Raw genomic sequence first — 16,374 nt, forward strand, 5'->3', positions numbered from 1 at the left:
CTGTAACCCCCTCTCACTCTGGAGGATTCAGTGCTCAGAAGCTTTTATTGACTGCTTGAGAGAAAGGGCCCTTTCAGCACAGCTGTTTATCATGAGTAAAAGGGATGGTTGCGCAGACAGTCCTTCTGACCTCTCACAGCATAACCCTATCTGCCACTCCCCACCTCACCCTGGTACACGTTGACACTGGTTTAACTATCAGGTAAACATAATCGGGGCACTGTCTTTTTGCTGTTACAGTATCCGAACAATTTAACAAAGCCCCTCTTTGGTCTGGTCCTGGCACCCAAACTGCATTAGAGGATAGTACTAGGCCTGGATGTGGGTGGACAGTCAAGTCGGCCAGATAGAGATTTGTAATTAGACAGCCTGAAGAGGTTGCTTTGTCCAGCCAAGTGAGATAACTGGCTGCAAAGCAAGCGGATGTCAAAAACTACTTGTCAGTATCCCAGTATCCTTAGGCATTCACTCTCAAATATGTCCATTTAGTGAAGCTTGATTTTTAAGTTTTCTAACACTGGAGGGCTATTTTTAGCTAGAAAGAACACCCAGAGTTCTAATTACTGAGGCCTCAGCTCAAAAGCACTGAGTTAATATATATCCTCAGAGAGAGAGAGAGAGACAGAGAGAGAGACCCTTATGATGGTTCAAATGCTTGAACTAAAATGTCATGCCTGCCTTGCCTTTCTGAAAAAGGTGCAGACTGTCTGTACAATGTTTCTCCCCAGCAAATTGGCATGATAACTTTTTTTTCTTTCTGTGGAGACACAGGACAAAATTAAACATTTTAAAGATTCTTGAATTCCCACCACCTGGGATATCATTATTATAGGCTGGATTGTGAGAAGATTCCCTGACACACTGTAGAGAAATGGGAGTTAAACTCTTCTGAAAGTGGGGTCGCCAACTTCCAGCTGGGGCCTAGAGATCCCCCAGAATTACAGCTGGTCTCCAGACAACAGAGATCAGTTCCCCTCGAGAAAATGGCTGCTCTGGAGGGTAGACTCTATGGCAAAGTCTCTCTCCTCCCCCAACCCTATCTTCCCCCAGGCTGCACCCCAAATCTCCAGGAATTCCCCAACCGAGAGTTGGCAACCCAATCTGAAAACCTGGCCAACTCTGAAGAGTCATCTTGCTCTAGCAGAATTTTTTTCAATATTGCTCTCTGTCCAGCAGCATTTATCCTAATCCTATCTGCTGTCTCTCAGTTTCTTGAAAGCAAAACTGATTAGTATCCTCTTTCTCACCAAATATGAATTATTATGTTCCTTATTATAGTAGTGCTGTAAAGCCAAAATGATTTAAATAAATTCAAAATCCAGCAGTACTGAGAAAGCTATAAAGTGGATTAAAAAAAAAATCACTGTGTAGCTGAGCAGTATTAATTGCTTGATTTCTCATGATTAGAAGGAAAGCTGTAGCATATTTAAATGCTGGTAGGACATGCCCTTTCTCACATTTCCTTTGATACCTCTATCCAGTCTTCCTTTCTTCCTACATCACCTCTAAACACAAGACTGTGTATTCTGTTGTGGTTCTGTTACCTATAATTTATTACCTCTAATCATTTGTGCTTTTTCTCCTCCCAGCACGTGTTCAGCTTGGATCCTACAACTATAGAAAATGGCCGGGGGAGATGTCCTCATGAGCCCAATAGGGCATTTGCAAGTACTTTTGTTGGTAGGTGTCACACTAGATGGATCAACTAAATCAAATGGTACTGGTATCCTAGGAGCTGCGGTGGCTCAAGTGGTTAAGACGCTGATCTGCAGGCTGTGGAAGGTCAGTAGTTCAGCAGTTCGAGACCTGAGTGTGCCGCATGACGGAGTGAGCTCCCGTCTCTAGTTCCAGCTCCTGCCAACCTAGCAACCTAGCAGTTCGAAAGCAAGAAATTGCAAGTAGATAAATAGGTACCATGTTGGTGGGAAGGTAACAGCGTTCCGTGCGCCTTGGTGTTTAGTCATACCGGCCACATGACCACAGAAACGTCTTCGAACAGCGCTGGCTCTTCGGCTTTGAAACGGAGATGAGCACCACAACCCTAGAGTCGGACTCAACTGGCTTTCGAGCAAGGGAACCTTTACCTTTACCTTACTGGTACCCTAATGACAGCTTATGGACAAAGATCCAGCCCTGTTAGCCCAAAGTGTAGTCATCTGTTCTCTGAGCAGCATTTCTGGCCAAGTCAGCAATGACCGATAAACTGCACCTGGAACCTAGCATTGGGTGCTTCTTAGCTATTATTTCATTTCATGAATTTAGAATGCACTCTAGCTAAGCAAAATTAAAAACACACAAAAAAGAGTATTCTTGTTAGCCCTTAAATTGCCTAGTCCTTTCTTGATATGAACCAATTGGTTTTGTTTTGTTAGTGCAGTGAACTGTCTCTGGTCTTAATGATATCTAGGGACATTTGGAATGATTGTGTCCTTCTGGGATTATGGGGACTAAGGGAGCAATTCTTTCTCAGGATAATCCACAAAACAGCTTTCTGTGCGAGAGGATTTGGATCAGAAGCACAGGAAGCACAAGGGAAGAAAGCCTCAGAAAAGGTTACACCTTTCTCTGTTTCTTCTCTGAAAAATTATACAGTGTTACATATCTAGAGTTGGAATTTATTAATCTCAGTCTGTGAAGGGAAGGAAGTAATGTTGTGGAAGTACCTCCACATGTATGGACTTCAGGTGTACTTCAAGTACACATAGTTCATTTCTGACATCAAAACCTCTGTGAAGATGTGCCCTTAGTGGGGACCTAAATCTTTTCATCTCTGGTACAGTTACGTAAACCAACTTCACCTATATTCTTTCATTGTACACTCGCAGCCACTAAGCTCCCATACACTGAAGTAGTGTACTGGTGTTGGGTGTTACAAGATAAAAACACTCAGTATATATTGGGTTAAATGTCTGTTTTGTTGTTACAGGAAATCACATGCTTTTGTGTAAGCCAATGTTAGTTTAGGTCCCCCAGCCAGGGAAAGTTCCAGGAGTTTGATTGGAAGCAAAGCGTCAAAGTGTCTTTGCATTTTATGGCTCCTCTTCCCCTCTTTGTTCTGTTTCCAACAAGAAGCGTGTAAGAGTAGCCATTGCAGCTCTTCTAGTCTCGTCCTTTGTAGAGTGAAGATGTAGCTGTTTAGCTGTGTTGTTATTTTCCGCCCAGTTACCTTTCCCTGTGCTAGAATGTAGTAAATCTTTTATATTTTAAACACACATGGACTCTGAGTCTGATTATTGCACTCTGGCATTGCTAAGCTGTTTTTCTCTGCTGAATCGCAATTTTTATAAGAAACTCTAACAACTGGCCAAGGGTATGAACTGTGAACAGTGAAATCAATCCTTGCCTCTTCTATTAAGTACTAGGTGGCTTTAAGCAAGCTGTGCTTTCTCATCTTTGCCCCCGGCCTCACGCCTACAATATCACATAGTGTAGTTGTGAAGATTATGGAGATAATTATATGAAGTTTTCTGAACATTCTAAAACACTTCATAAATGCTAAGCATCCTCATTATTACTTCGGGAACATAGAGCAAGACTTTATTGTTTCTGTGGGGTTTCTTTCCTAGGTGGTGACTTGTATACAGGACTAACAGCAGATTTCTTGGGCAGGGACTCTGTGATCTTCCGAACAATGGGACACCGCTCCTCTCTGCGCACTGAGATGGATCAGCGTCTGCTTAACGGTAGGTGAAAGTTATATGAGTCCTTCAGATCTAAGGGCATGTTATACAGTTACCCATATGCTATCTCTGTGTGCCTGTGTGGACATTTTAGATAAATGAAGTACATGTGCCTTCCCAATAATTTGGGCAAATCATGGCAAACATGGATTGGAAAGAGCTTAATGTGTTTGGGAAGGAGGCTCCATTCAGTCTAGCAGTGGTGAATGAATTTCACACAATTGTGAAAGCAAGGAAATGCTTATCAGTGGAATTAGGAATGGGATGGCAGGCAGGTCAGGTTATGAGGAATGGGTTCTTGGATATGTTTACAACAAAGCCTCTTTTAGTTATTGATATTTATTTATTTAAGGTATTCAAACCCCATTTTTTTATTGACATGGCTCTAGAAAGGGACTTAATACATTGCTTAAAACAATACCTGGGCAAAACAACCAACAGCTAAGCAGAGTAAACCAGGAAACATGGCAAAAGTTAGCCAATGGAAAGGAAAATTAGCAACATTTTTGATGTTGATCCCTTAATAAGTGGATATTTCATGTGCTCACTCCATTGGCAGTAGCTCCACCAACTGTGCCTATAGAAAGTTTGCAAAAGTAAAAAAAAAAAAGTATTTTTTAGGATCTGTGCTTAGCTGCAAACATTTTCTGGTGTCATTCTTTCTAACATGCCTTACAATCTTTATTACAGCTCCTAAATTTGTTGCGGCTTATCTGATCCCAGACAATGATGATTGGGAAAATGACAAGGTCTACTTCTTCTTCACTGAGAAGGCTGTAGAGTCAGACAGCAAAGGACATGCCATCTTTAGCCGTGTTGGGAGGATATGTGTGGTGAGCTCACGGGTCCATTTTTGTGGGGGGTCTATGTGTGGAGTGCTGGCCCGTAGCTAACATGGGGCCTATGGGGCCTGGCCCCCTAGTGTTTCTTCTGGGCCCCCTCCCTCTTGGGCTACCCTTAAAGTGCTCCAACTTACCACCTGCATGGTACTTTCATTTAATTAGCTGGCAGGCCCCCTGAGGCCCCCTCCAAAAAAATTCCCTAGCTACGGGGCTGGTGGAGTGTAATGTGGAGATTGTGTTGACAGCTTCATGCACTGCTCTGGAAGGCAGTGTGGTCCTTGCATTTGTAGCTCTCAGCATCGTGTTGCTTGACATCTCCACAAAAGAGGCATGTTGAGGGACACAGGACACAGTCACAGCTGAGCAGTTGGCTGTATAACTGTGACTTATACCATTTCCGTTCTGTCCAACTAAAGACTGTGAGAACTGCTTAAAAGGGAATAAACTGCCCATTGATGCTAATGGGGTTCCCTTGCAGACAAATGAGGGTACACTAGCAGCATGGAATTATATCAGTGACACAGGTATTCCACTGACGTTCTGTCGGTTTATGTCAGGGTTCCGCAACTTAGGTTGCCAGTTCTAGGTTGAGAAATACCTTGTGGTTTTGGTGGTGGAGCCTCAGGAGTTCAGTGTTTCAGGAGGGGTGGGACCTCAGCAGGGTATAATGCCATAGAGACCACCCTCCAAAGCAGCCATTTTATCCAGGGGAACTGATCTTGGTCGTCTGGAGATTAGTTGTAATAGCGTGAGACTTCCGGGTGCCACTTGGAGGTTGGCGACCTTGTCCCCAACCTGTCTTAGCCTGTGGCCACCTTTGGAATTCTGACAAGGGGTGGGTGGGCACAGCACAACCACACAGTGGCTGCCACAGAAGGCAGAGCCACGCTCTCAGAGGAATCCCAAGTGCATGGGAAGAGAGGGGTACTTCAAAAATACACTGGGACATCGAGGTGAGAGAGAATAAAGCAAACACTGTAGTGGCTGCTGAAACAAAATTATTTTTATCTGCATAGTCAATGGGATCATCAGTGACCAATCAGGAGGCCCGTTGGGCAAAGAGCCACACCTGGCCCCACCCCTTTCTAAAAACACTTGGTGGGTGCCCAGAAATGTGTTTGCAGGCACCATGGCCGCCACGGGCACCACACTGAGGACTCCCTGATTTATGTATTTAAAAGGTATCTATGACACCCTTCCACAGAACCTGCTCACAAAGCGAAACATCATATACCTTAGAAGTTGTTAACGATTAAATGACAGGAGCTCAGAGCAGCATGTGTGATCGTCCCTTTCTCCACTTTATCATAACAGTCCTGCAAGTGACATTTGTCTGGGGATGAGTAGTCCAAGGTCACCCGTGAGTTTCATGGCAAATAGCAATTTGTATCTGAATCTCCCCAGGCCGTCCAGCACTAGGCACATCACACCTGAGAAGTGCTGCACATGAGAGTACACGCTTCCTGGGAAGAGCAGCTGATTGCATGGGCCATGGGCTGCTCATTCAAAACCCAAGAAAGATGCTGCATCATCCTTGGATGGGTTCAGATCAGGGCTGAACCGAATTCTCCAGTGGACATTTTTGTACATAGAGAAAGAGCCATATGAAGCTGCCTAATACCAAGTCAGTTGATGGGGTCCTTCTAGCCCACTATGGTTTACTCTGCCTATCAGTGGTGCATCTTCAGCTGGAGGTACAAGGGACTGAACCTGCAGTCTTCTCTATGCAAAGCATGTGCTGTGCCCTGGAGATATGACCCCTTTCTGTTTTGGGGCTGTTTCCCAAAAAAGCATTTCTTAGCTAACCTTTTCCATGTCAGTCTCCTTGGTTGGCTTTAGCTTTGGAGCCATTGCTGGGGGGTGGGGTGTCAGCTGCAAAGACCCCTGTCTCTGTTACTAAAAGGCTATTTTAAACCAAAAAGCATGCTGAAACGGGAGCGTGGCACCACTGTGAACAATGACGGACGTGTGATTCTGCTGCTCCCGACCCTCCCCGTCCCTTTGCAACCCCAAACGCTTTAAAAAACATCGTCAAACACTGGAGAATGGGGAAGAACAAACATTTAAAACCTAAGCTCACCCCAATGGCCGGGAAATCGATTAAAGAGCACCTTGGGGGCTTCGCTCGCTGTCCTGGGGCCCAGCAAGCCGATTCCAAGATGGTGGCCGCACCTGAAAGTGCAGAGAAAGCAAAGAGCTTCCCAGCAGCAGAGGAAATCTTGATGCACCTTAAGGCTATGGAGGTAAGCCTGTCCTCCAAAATGACAAACCTAGCAGCCCAATTTGAAGAAATAAAACTCACTCTCACGGACACGGCCCAGAAAGCAACAGCTGCTCTGGACTTGGGGTTTGTAAACCAGGAACACATAAAAGCCTTGCAAGATGCCTCTGACATACAGAGGGACTCTTTAATAACTTCAGAGTCAGAGGTGAAAATCTGTGAATTTGAAATTTAGAGGCATCCGGGAGGAGGCTGAAAAAAATAAAGACTTGATTGCATTTATGGCCTCCTTTATAGCATCTGCATTAGCTCTGGAGGAGGGGGTGTTCCCAACCATAACCCAAGCATGTAGGATGGGACCCTCATAAAATCGCCGCCCACTCCCAAGGGACATGCTAATAACGGTCCCAGATGCGAGAGTCTGCCGCACAATAATGCACTCAGCAAAGAATGTGGGAACTTTTCAATTTGAAGGTGAACCTGTACAGGTGTTTCCTGATATCCCTAAAGAGGCCATACTGATACGATGTAAGCTGAAGCCTGTTATAACTAAGCTGCAAAGCTTGAAACAAAAGTACCGATGGCTCCCTTCCGGAAAACTGTATGTAGCGTACCAAGGCCAACAGCTATATGCATGGGACGAAGACAGTGGGGCTGATCTACTTGCCATCCTCCAATATGCGACTCCCATGGAGCTGGAAGAGAAGAGAGCCTCCAAGCGCAAGAGACTGTTTGAATCTCCCCTAAAAAGCAGCAAGATCCCGGTCCTCTCATCACCAGCTGGATCCTAAACTTGGGCCTTCTGACTCTATAGTTTCTCTATGATTACCACTGTTATAACATATGCTTTACTGTTCTTTGTGTCTTTTGGGGTTCTTATAATATTGATATAACAGAGTGCAAATGTTAGACATCATTTACTTATTTCTAGATGGGGAGAGGGGGAAAGGGACAGAGTCAGGTTTGTTCCTTTGTTTGTTCTCTCTCAAAAGGCAGAGCTTTGCTCTGGCATGCCAGTGAAGTAACTGGTGGTTTGGGAGTTGGTAGTTTCTGAGGGTGAGTCTGATCTCTTACTTAACTTTCTGTTATCATTTCATTGTTATTTTTACTTCTTTAGTTCTTGTATATCCACGTGGCACCCTACTTAACCTTATTGAACTACTAAGGGATTGGTTTTATGTGGGTGGGGGGGGGACAAAAATAATTTAGGGAATAGTTTGATAAACTTTGGATATTAAGCTAACTGGTTTTTCAGAGGTTAAGTACACTGATTTAGTATAATCCTATTAGGAATTGATAATTGCTAACATGAGTGATGAGATTGTATTTCGTTCGATTAATGTACGCGGGTTGACTAACCCTATCAAGGCTAAGCGTATGACATCTTTTATTTTGAAAAGCAAGCCTAATGTGCTATTTCTTCAAGAGACTCACCTGCGAGCTACGGTAGCGAAGGTTCTCAAATTGCCATGGTATGACCAACAGTACCATGCAGGGGGTTCTTCCAAGTCACGAGGAGTAGCAATTATGGTTTCAAGAACAGTAAACTTCAAGTGCAAAGATTGCATGGCAGACCCCAAGGGCAGGTATCTATTTTTAAAGGGCACACTAAACCAACAGGAAATTATGCTAGCCTTAATTTACGCTCCCAATGACGGGCAGGAACAATTCCTGGAAGATGTCTTTACGAAATTACAGGTTTTTAAGGAAGGACATATGATTGTAGGGGGTGACTTCAATATAATTGTAGACTACCAACTAGACAGATCAGGCAACAAGCTTAAGTGAAGGTGTGTAGGCAAAAAGTTCACAAAACTAGTGGAATTATTTCAGAAGTACCAACTGAAAGATGTGTGGTGGGAAATTCATGCAGGAGAACAGGACTACACCTATTATTCTCCCAGATTTTGTTCATACTCTCGTATAGATTACAGAGTGCCCCCCCCCGACCTGTTACATAGAACCTCAAAAATTGACATTGGACCCATGATGTGGTCAGACCATGCCCACGTAGAAATGCATCTGAAACAAAATAAAACATGGGGCTCTCGGATGTGGAAACTAAATAATTCTCTTTTATTAAGAGTTCAACACAGAGAAGAGATATAAAGAGTGTTGGAGCAGTACTTCAAAGAGAACAACACTGGAGAGGTGGAACCACATATCGTTTGGGACGCCTTTAAGGCGGTCGTGAGGGGGAACATCTGAAAAGAGAAAAAGAACACACAATTAAAACTCTCCTCACTAAAATACAGGATCTGAAAAAACTTCATAAAGAAACAAGAAATAAAGCAACATATAAGGAACTGCAGGCTGAATGTAGAGTTCTAGAACTTCTGCAAACCCAAGATATTCAGAACAGAATTTTATACTTAAAACAGCAACATTGGCAGACGAATCCAAAGAATCTCAAGTTTTTGACATGGCATTGCAAACAAAAACAAAGAAAGAGGAAAATATATTCTTTAAGGTCAAAACATAACAAAACCACTGCAGATTCGGTGGAAATAGCAGAATCTTTTGCTGATTTTTATGAACAATTATGTACATCCTCAAACCCAAACTCTGTAGCAGTTAAGGCTTTTCTACACATACATATCTTTGAAACTAACGGAAGAACACAGTGCTATACTAGACAGCCCAATCTCCCTAAAAGAAGTCTACGACACTATTAAACAGATGAAACCAAACACGGCTTCGGACAATGATGGCTTTGGGCCAGAATTCTACAAAGCTTTTAAGAACACCATTGGGGAACAGCTGGCTCACACCTGTAATTATATACTGGATCATGGAAAAATGCCTCCCTCATGGAAGGATTCTTACATCGTCCCGATCCCCAAGGAAAACAAGGATCAGGAATCCCCGAAAGCCTAAAGGCCGATTGCATTATTAAACTGCGACTCTAAAATCTTCTCTAGGATACTCGCAAATCGGCTGCAAGCAATAATATCAGAGTACATTTCTTCAGATCAGATGGGATTCATTCCGAATCGAGCAATAATAGACAACATTCGCCACCTTCTAAACCTAATCCTGTATGGTAAAAAGCATGACCAGGAGACCTTGATGCTTTCAGTCGACCTTGAGAAGGCCTTCGACAGCATAGAATCCAGCTATTTAAAACAACTGTTATACTTCATGAACTTTGGAGAGAGATTTTGGATGGCGATAGCAACTTTGTATGCAAACCCAACAGCCAAGATTCTTACCAATAATGTCCTGAGTAGATCCATCCCTCTGTCCCCTGTCCCCTCTCATTTTCACTCTGGCGATTGAGCCATTGGCTTCAGCTATATGGAATAACAAAGAGATTCAAGGTATAACAATTGTCAGAGGTACCTCCAAATTAGCTTGTATGCGGATGATGGTATGGTTTTCCTTTCAGCACCAGATACATCTCTCTCGAAACTCCATTAGATCTTTAAAGACATACAAGCCATATCAGGACTAAAGGTAAATCTAGATAAATCTCAAATTGTTCCATTACGGATAGCTCAGTCAACAGAAGAAAGACTTCAAGCTAACTTCCCTTACAAGTGGATTCACAAGCCATGGATATGTTTAGGCATCTGTGTACCTCCGGATTTAAATGACTTGATCAAATGTAACTTTGAAAAGACTTTTGAGGAGGCTAAGAACAAAACACAGTGTTGGAGCCGCATGAATCCGACTTGGGCGGACAAGATCAGCATGATAAAGAGTTTTATTATGCCAAAATTCCTGTTTTTATTTCGTGCTCTACCAATTTTGATTCAAAAAAGGCTTTTAAACAAATGGCAAGCAGAAATTAACAATTTTTTCTGGAACTACAAGACGTCGAGGATCAAGTTCTCCGAATTAAAATGTCATCATTCAGATGGAGGTTTGGGCATACCGGATTTGTCAGCTTACCATGGCACTGCTAACCTGGCCACAACAATGAGAATTTTGAATTGCAAAACCCCGCCCAATTGGCAGCAAATAGAGGAGTGCATGACCGACTCCGTCATCTTTTGGAACTCTCCAAAGGACAGACCTAAGCCGGTTCTCACCAACCAATTTCTCGCTGCTTCTCTAACTATTTGGGATAGGTCCCGGAAGAGGTTCTTACCAGACAGATCTCAATTTTCTTCTTTTCTAAACCAAAAATGGTTCCCGCTGGGAAGAGAGCGTAAGGCATTTAAACCCAAGAGAAGTGCTGGCATCACAAGACTAGTGTACTTGACTAACAAGGGGAAACCCTACACAAAGTTGGAGTTGGAAAGCAAGATATCCATGAAGATACCCTGGTTCCAATATTTACAGGTCTTACACATGCTACAAGACTTCACCACTACTAAGGAACAGGCTGAGACTATGTCAACATTTGAGGAACTTGTAGGACGCCGGTTCGGTGAAGCTAAAGGACTGATTTCAAAGATATACAGACTCTTAATTGCACCCTCTAAACAAAGCCGTCCGAGATCTTACATGCTACAGCAACTAGACTGCCAAGGTCGACTGATGAAAAAAGACTGGAAATATGTTTGGAAATCCCCTAATGCGACCTCAAAGATTTTCAATATTAGATTTAATTCTTTTAAGGTTCGAACCAATGCTACCTGCATCCAGCCCAATTGCATAGAATCAATCTGAGCATACAGAAAGTCTGCTGGAAAAAATGTTGATCAGTAGCAGATTACATCCACTGTTGGTGGCTCTGCCCTGTAATCAATCAGTCTTGGCAACATATTTACACGCAGATAACAATCATCACTGGAATTAACTTACCATTCAGACCAGAAGTAGCCTTGCTGGATGCCTGGACAGATATTCCTGAAAACAAAACAAAATACACATTAGTATTGACTCTACTTGCAATAGCTAGACTTTGCAAAGCCCAAAAATGGAGGGACACATTAGGCCCCACCACTCAACAATGGCATAACAAGTTGTGGGAGCACTTTGTTGGTGGCAGACCTTCCCCACAAGGGGGTAATTATGCGGGAAGATATCAAAAAAGCATGCTGAAACTACAGCACTTTGGTTTGTGAAGGATCTGCCAATGGAGTACTGCTGCCAGTTTCTCTTTGCAACATCTCAATGCCTTCCCCCACAAGGCCCATAGAAAGTAGTCTCACCACCTGAAAACTGATGAATGAGAGGGGAGCATTTCACCAGGGGCAGGGGGAGTGCTCACAAAATGCACCCTCTCATTTTAGCTTAGTCCTACTTTAGACTGAATAGCACTCTGAAATCAGATCCGCTCCCCACTGCCTTTGGTTCTTGATTAACAGCATGTTATAGGAAGTCTTTTTGGCACACACAGCATTTTTAAGCACTTCAATCAATAACTCATCATTGGTAGTGCCTGGCTGAGGACGGCTAAGTAAATCTCTCAAGAGTGCAAGTGTTTCTTTTCAAGCCAAAGCCAGGAAGATGGAATTTTTTTTTATTTTTGGCAATTCTCTTTAATGTGGTTGGCCACAATAGAGGTGGAAGGGGGAGGAATCTTCTTGACTCTTTAAATGTCAACTTCAGATTTTTTTGTCTTTCATCCAAATGGAAATTGCCTATTTTTAATGTAAGCGATTTTCAATTTCAACCTTTCCTTCTTCCCAGCTCTCCCTCTCCACAGTTACTTTATAGGAACTTTTGTTTCCAAAAGATCCTTCTTTAAAAGGTCCTTGGCTTTTAGTTCTGTCTCTTAGATTCCAATACAGCAGTCATGCATCTTTATCGAACTAAATAATTTAGTTGCAAGGAAATAAACTAACTGCAGAAATATTGATGGAGTAGCTGTGTTAGTCTCTTGAAGCAAGAATTTTAAACAGGAAACCTGTAGCATCTTAAAGACGAATGGGTTTTTATCCTAGCAAGTGTTTTCATGTACTAGAGTTCACTTCATCAGATGTGTACAGTGAATCCTCACTAGACAAATATTTATATGTTACCAAAAAAATTAAAGAGCAGGGTCGAAGGGTCCTGAAATTCAGAAAGTACAAAATAATGGTATGTGAAATGCAAACGTTATGAAGAAGAGTACAGAGGCCGTTCCCAGTAGCAGTAATTACAGATAATGCAGTTTGCTTAGTTTTGCTAAACTAGTTGACACCCGTGACATCTTTAAGACCAACAAAGTTGTATTCTGAATATAAGCTTTCGTGTGTATGCACACTTCTTCAGAAACCCGTAATGGCTGAAGAATCCTGGGTTTAGCTAAGCTAGTCAATGAAGTATGCAGTGACAAATTTGCCTCGCCAGGTGTTCAACCCCTGAGTTTTCAGTGACATTTTTGGTGTAATAAGCCATTTATGAACTCTAAGGTAATTTCTCAGGTTGTTTTTATTGTTTTTATATTCGATGCACACAGACAGTTATTGCTTGCACATATAGTTCACTGCCATCTCTGGGAGAGATACAAGTATTGCCAGAACACTCCCAGATTTTTCACATAGGGATGCCTTTCTCTGTCCTGCAGCTTTTATCCTCTGTCTTACAGGCCACATGCACTCATTCTTCAGAGATCTTTATAAATGCACCCCCATAGGGTGACAAAGAGGCCACTGAGTATACGTCAGGTTAGAACCTGCTCCCTTCCTGAGACTTAAGGGCCCCTACCTCAAGTTTAAATCTAGGGTATGTTGTAACTTTCCCAACAGCGTGGTGAAAGTTTTTGGTAATTACAAAAAAGAAGTGGTGGGTTTGCTTGGGGGGGGGATGTGTGATGTCTGAACATAGCCCCGAAGGACTGTTGTTATAGCTAGTTAACTTACTATTTGACCTGTGTTGATAGGTGAATGCTTTTCAAGTGAAGATTGGTCTGTGTTGATCATGTTGATAATTTTTGTGGCTCTTCTAATATGTAAGTTACTTTCAAGTTGTTTCCTTATTCACCATCACAATGTTATCAATATTTGACAGTCTGATTAAATTAGAATAAAATGCAGATAAAATGCAGATAAAATGCAAATAAAATGCAAGTCTGTGATCAGGCAGGCAAAAAGGGAATATGAGGAGCATATAGTGAAAAATGTAAAGACCAACAATAAAACTTTCTTCAAATACATTAAAAGCAGGAAACCTGCCATGGAGGCAGTTGGGCCATTGGATGACGAATGGGTAAAAGGATCGGGAGGGGTGTTGAAAGACCTGAGCCAGATTGAGGAGGTCCTAAAACTGATAGACAACTTAAAAACTGATAAATCACCAGGCCCAGATGGCATACATCCGAGAGTTCTGAAAGAACTCAAATGTGAACTTGATCTCCTGACAAAAGTATGTAATCTTTCCTTAAAATCTGCCTCCATTCCTGAGGACTGGAAGGTAGCTAATGTCACTCCCATCTTTAAAAAGGGTTCCAGAGGAGATCCAGGAAATTACAGGCCAGTCAGTCTGACATTGATACCAGGTAAATTGGTGGAAACAGTTATTAAGGAAAGAATTAGTAAGCACATTGATGAACAAAAACTATTGAGGCAGACTCAGCATGGGTTCTGTAAGGGAAGATCTTGTCTCACTAACCTGTTAGTGTTCTTTGAGGGGGTGAACAAACATGTGGACAAGGGGGACCCAATGGATGTTGTTTACCTTGACTCCCAGAAAGCTTTAGATAAAGTTCCTCATCAAAGGCTTCCTAAGTAAGCTCAAAAATCATGGGATAAAAGGACTGGCTAATTAACAGGAAACAGATAGTGAGTATAAATGGGCAATTTTCTCAGTGGAGGGTGGTAAGCAGTGGGGTACCGCAGGGATCAGTACTCGGTCCAATGCTTTTTAACTTGTTCATTAATGATTTGGAGTTTAGAGTAAGCAGTGAAGTGGCTAGATTTGCAGATGATACGAAGTTGTTCAGGGTGGTGAAAACCAGGGAGGATTATGAGGCACTCCAAAGGGATCTATCAAGGATGGGCGAGTGAGCGTCAACGTGGCAAATGGGGTTCAGTATGGCCAAGTGCAAGGTGATGCACATTGGAGCAAAAATCCTAACTATAAATACATTTTGATGGGGTCCAAACTGGCAGAGACTGATCAAGAGAGAGATCTTGGAGTGAGTCGAAGTAGATAACTCACTGAAAATGTCGAGACAGTGTGTGACTGCAATAAAAAAGGCCAATTCTATTCTGGGGATTATTAGGAAGGGAATTGAAAACAGATTAGCCAATATCATAATGCCCCTATATAAATCGATAGTGCGACCTCATTTGGAATATTGTGTGCAGTTCTGGTCACCACACCTCAGAAAGGATATTTTAGTATTGGGAAAAGTGCAGAAAAGGGCAACTAGAATGATCAAAGGGTTGGAACACTTTCCCTATGAGGAAAGGTTAAAGCGCTTAGGGCTCTTTAGCTTGGACAAATGACAGCTGAGGGGTGACATGATTGAGGTTTATAAGATTATGCATGGGATAGAGCAGGTAGAGAAAGAGGTACTTTTGTCCCTTTCTCACAATACACGAACTCGTGGGCACTCCATGAAATTGCTGAGCGGTCGGGTTAGAACGGATAAAAGGAAGTACTTCTTCACCCAAAGAGTGATTAACACTTGGAATTCACTGCCACAGGAAGTGGTGGCGGCTACAAGCATAGACGGCTTCAAGAGGGGATTAGATAAACATATGGAGCAGAGGTCCATCGGTGGCTATTAGCCACAAGGTATAGATAGGGACTAGTTCCATGCAATCCAGCTTTGTTGCTATTTATACTCCATTGCAATACTAGTAGCCAAATACCGTAATTAAAACTACTTAGGTGTGTGTGTATTTGTATTTGAGGGGAGGGAGTTAACAGGACTAAAACCATCCTTATGCTTTTGGAGTTTCCACCAGTAAATGACATCTGGTTTGCACTTCCTCCTTATTTTTGTACTAGCAGTAAAGCCCGTTGTGAAAGCATTACAACGGGATCTAGAAAGAGGCTCTGGGGGAGTGCTCTGGCTTTGGGCAAACAGTGTCAATTTGCTGTGGTGACCTCAGCAGGGTATAATGACAGAGTCCACTGTTTTCTCCAGAGGAACTGATCTCTGCTACCTGAAGAGCAGTTGTAATTGTGAGTGATCTGTAGCCCTCACCTGGAGATTGGCAGCAATTGTTACCCAGGACAAAATGGCTGGTTTGGAGGGTGGAGTCTATGGCATTCTACCTGTCTGAGGTCCCACCCCTCTGCAAACCCCACCCTCTCCAGGCTCCACCCCTCAAATCCCCAGGAATTTGTCAGCATGTAATTGGCAACCGTATCTCCTTCCCAGCTAACCATCAACCTACCATTATCTGCCCCTTTGACTTCAGCTGACTTCTGCCCTCCCTTCTGCAGAGCAGTTGTAATACTGAGTGCTCTCCAGCCCTCACCTGGAGATTGGCAACAATGGTTCCCTATGTGGGACTGACTGGTTTGGAGGGTGGAGTCTATGGCAGTGTACCTGTCTGAGGTCCCACCCCTCCTCAAACCTCACCCTCTTCAGGCTCCATCCCTCAAGTCTCCAGGAATTTCCCATCTGCAGTTGGCAACCCTATCAGGACTGGCCCCAATGTGTTTTCTCCCAAAGGCCAAAGTAGGTGACAGGACCAAGCTTAGTTGCCTACCAACAGGCACTGAGGGGAATGTAGGGTTGCCAGCTCTAAGGAGGGAAATACCTGGAGGTTTGGGGGGTGGAGTCTGTAGAGGGCAGCAT

The 16,374-nt window shown here is 43.1% G+C and overlaps 1 protein-coding gene and 1 long non-coding RNA gene across 2 annotated transcripts in view; one reads left to right on the forward strand and one right to left on the reverse strand.

The window, feature by feature from the left end:
- SEMA3G (semaphorin 3G) overlaps positions 1-16,374 on the forward strand; it is a 134,431-nt gene that overhangs the window by 88,031 nt on the left and 30,026 nt on the right. The window contains exons 5-7 of the mRNA XM_015417724.1: positions 1,590-1,680; positions 3,567-3,683; positions 4,371-4,513. Of these exons, the coding sequence (XP_015273210.1) occupies positions 1,590-1,680; positions 3,567-3,683; positions 4,371-4,513 (351 nt within the window). The remainder of the gene's footprint in view (positions 1-1,589; positions 1,681-3,566; positions 3,684-4,370; positions 4,514-16,374) is intronic.
- Positions 8,804-16,374, reverse strand: part of LOC107115927 — an 11,695-nt gene continuing 4,124 nt past the window's right edge. Inside the window, exons 2-4 of the long non-coding RNA XR_001482690.1 lie at positions 11,496-11,540; positions 9,956-10,036; positions 8,804-8,947 (exon numbers count right to left, since the gene is read on the reverse strand). This is a non-coding gene — a long non-coding RNA (uncharacterized LOC107115927). The remainder of the gene's footprint in view (positions 8,948-9,955; positions 10,037-11,495; positions 11,541-16,374) is intronic.

This window comes from Gekko japonicus, unplaced genomic scaffold (genome assembly GCF_001447785.1).
Source record: "Gekko japonicus isolate JY-2015 unplaced genomic scaffold, Gekko_japonicus_V1.1 scaffold97, whole genome shotgun sequence".
In the NCBI taxonomy this organism is placed as follows: Eukaryota; Metazoa; Chordata; class Lepidosauria; order Squamata; family Gekkonidae; genus Gekko; species Gekko japonicus.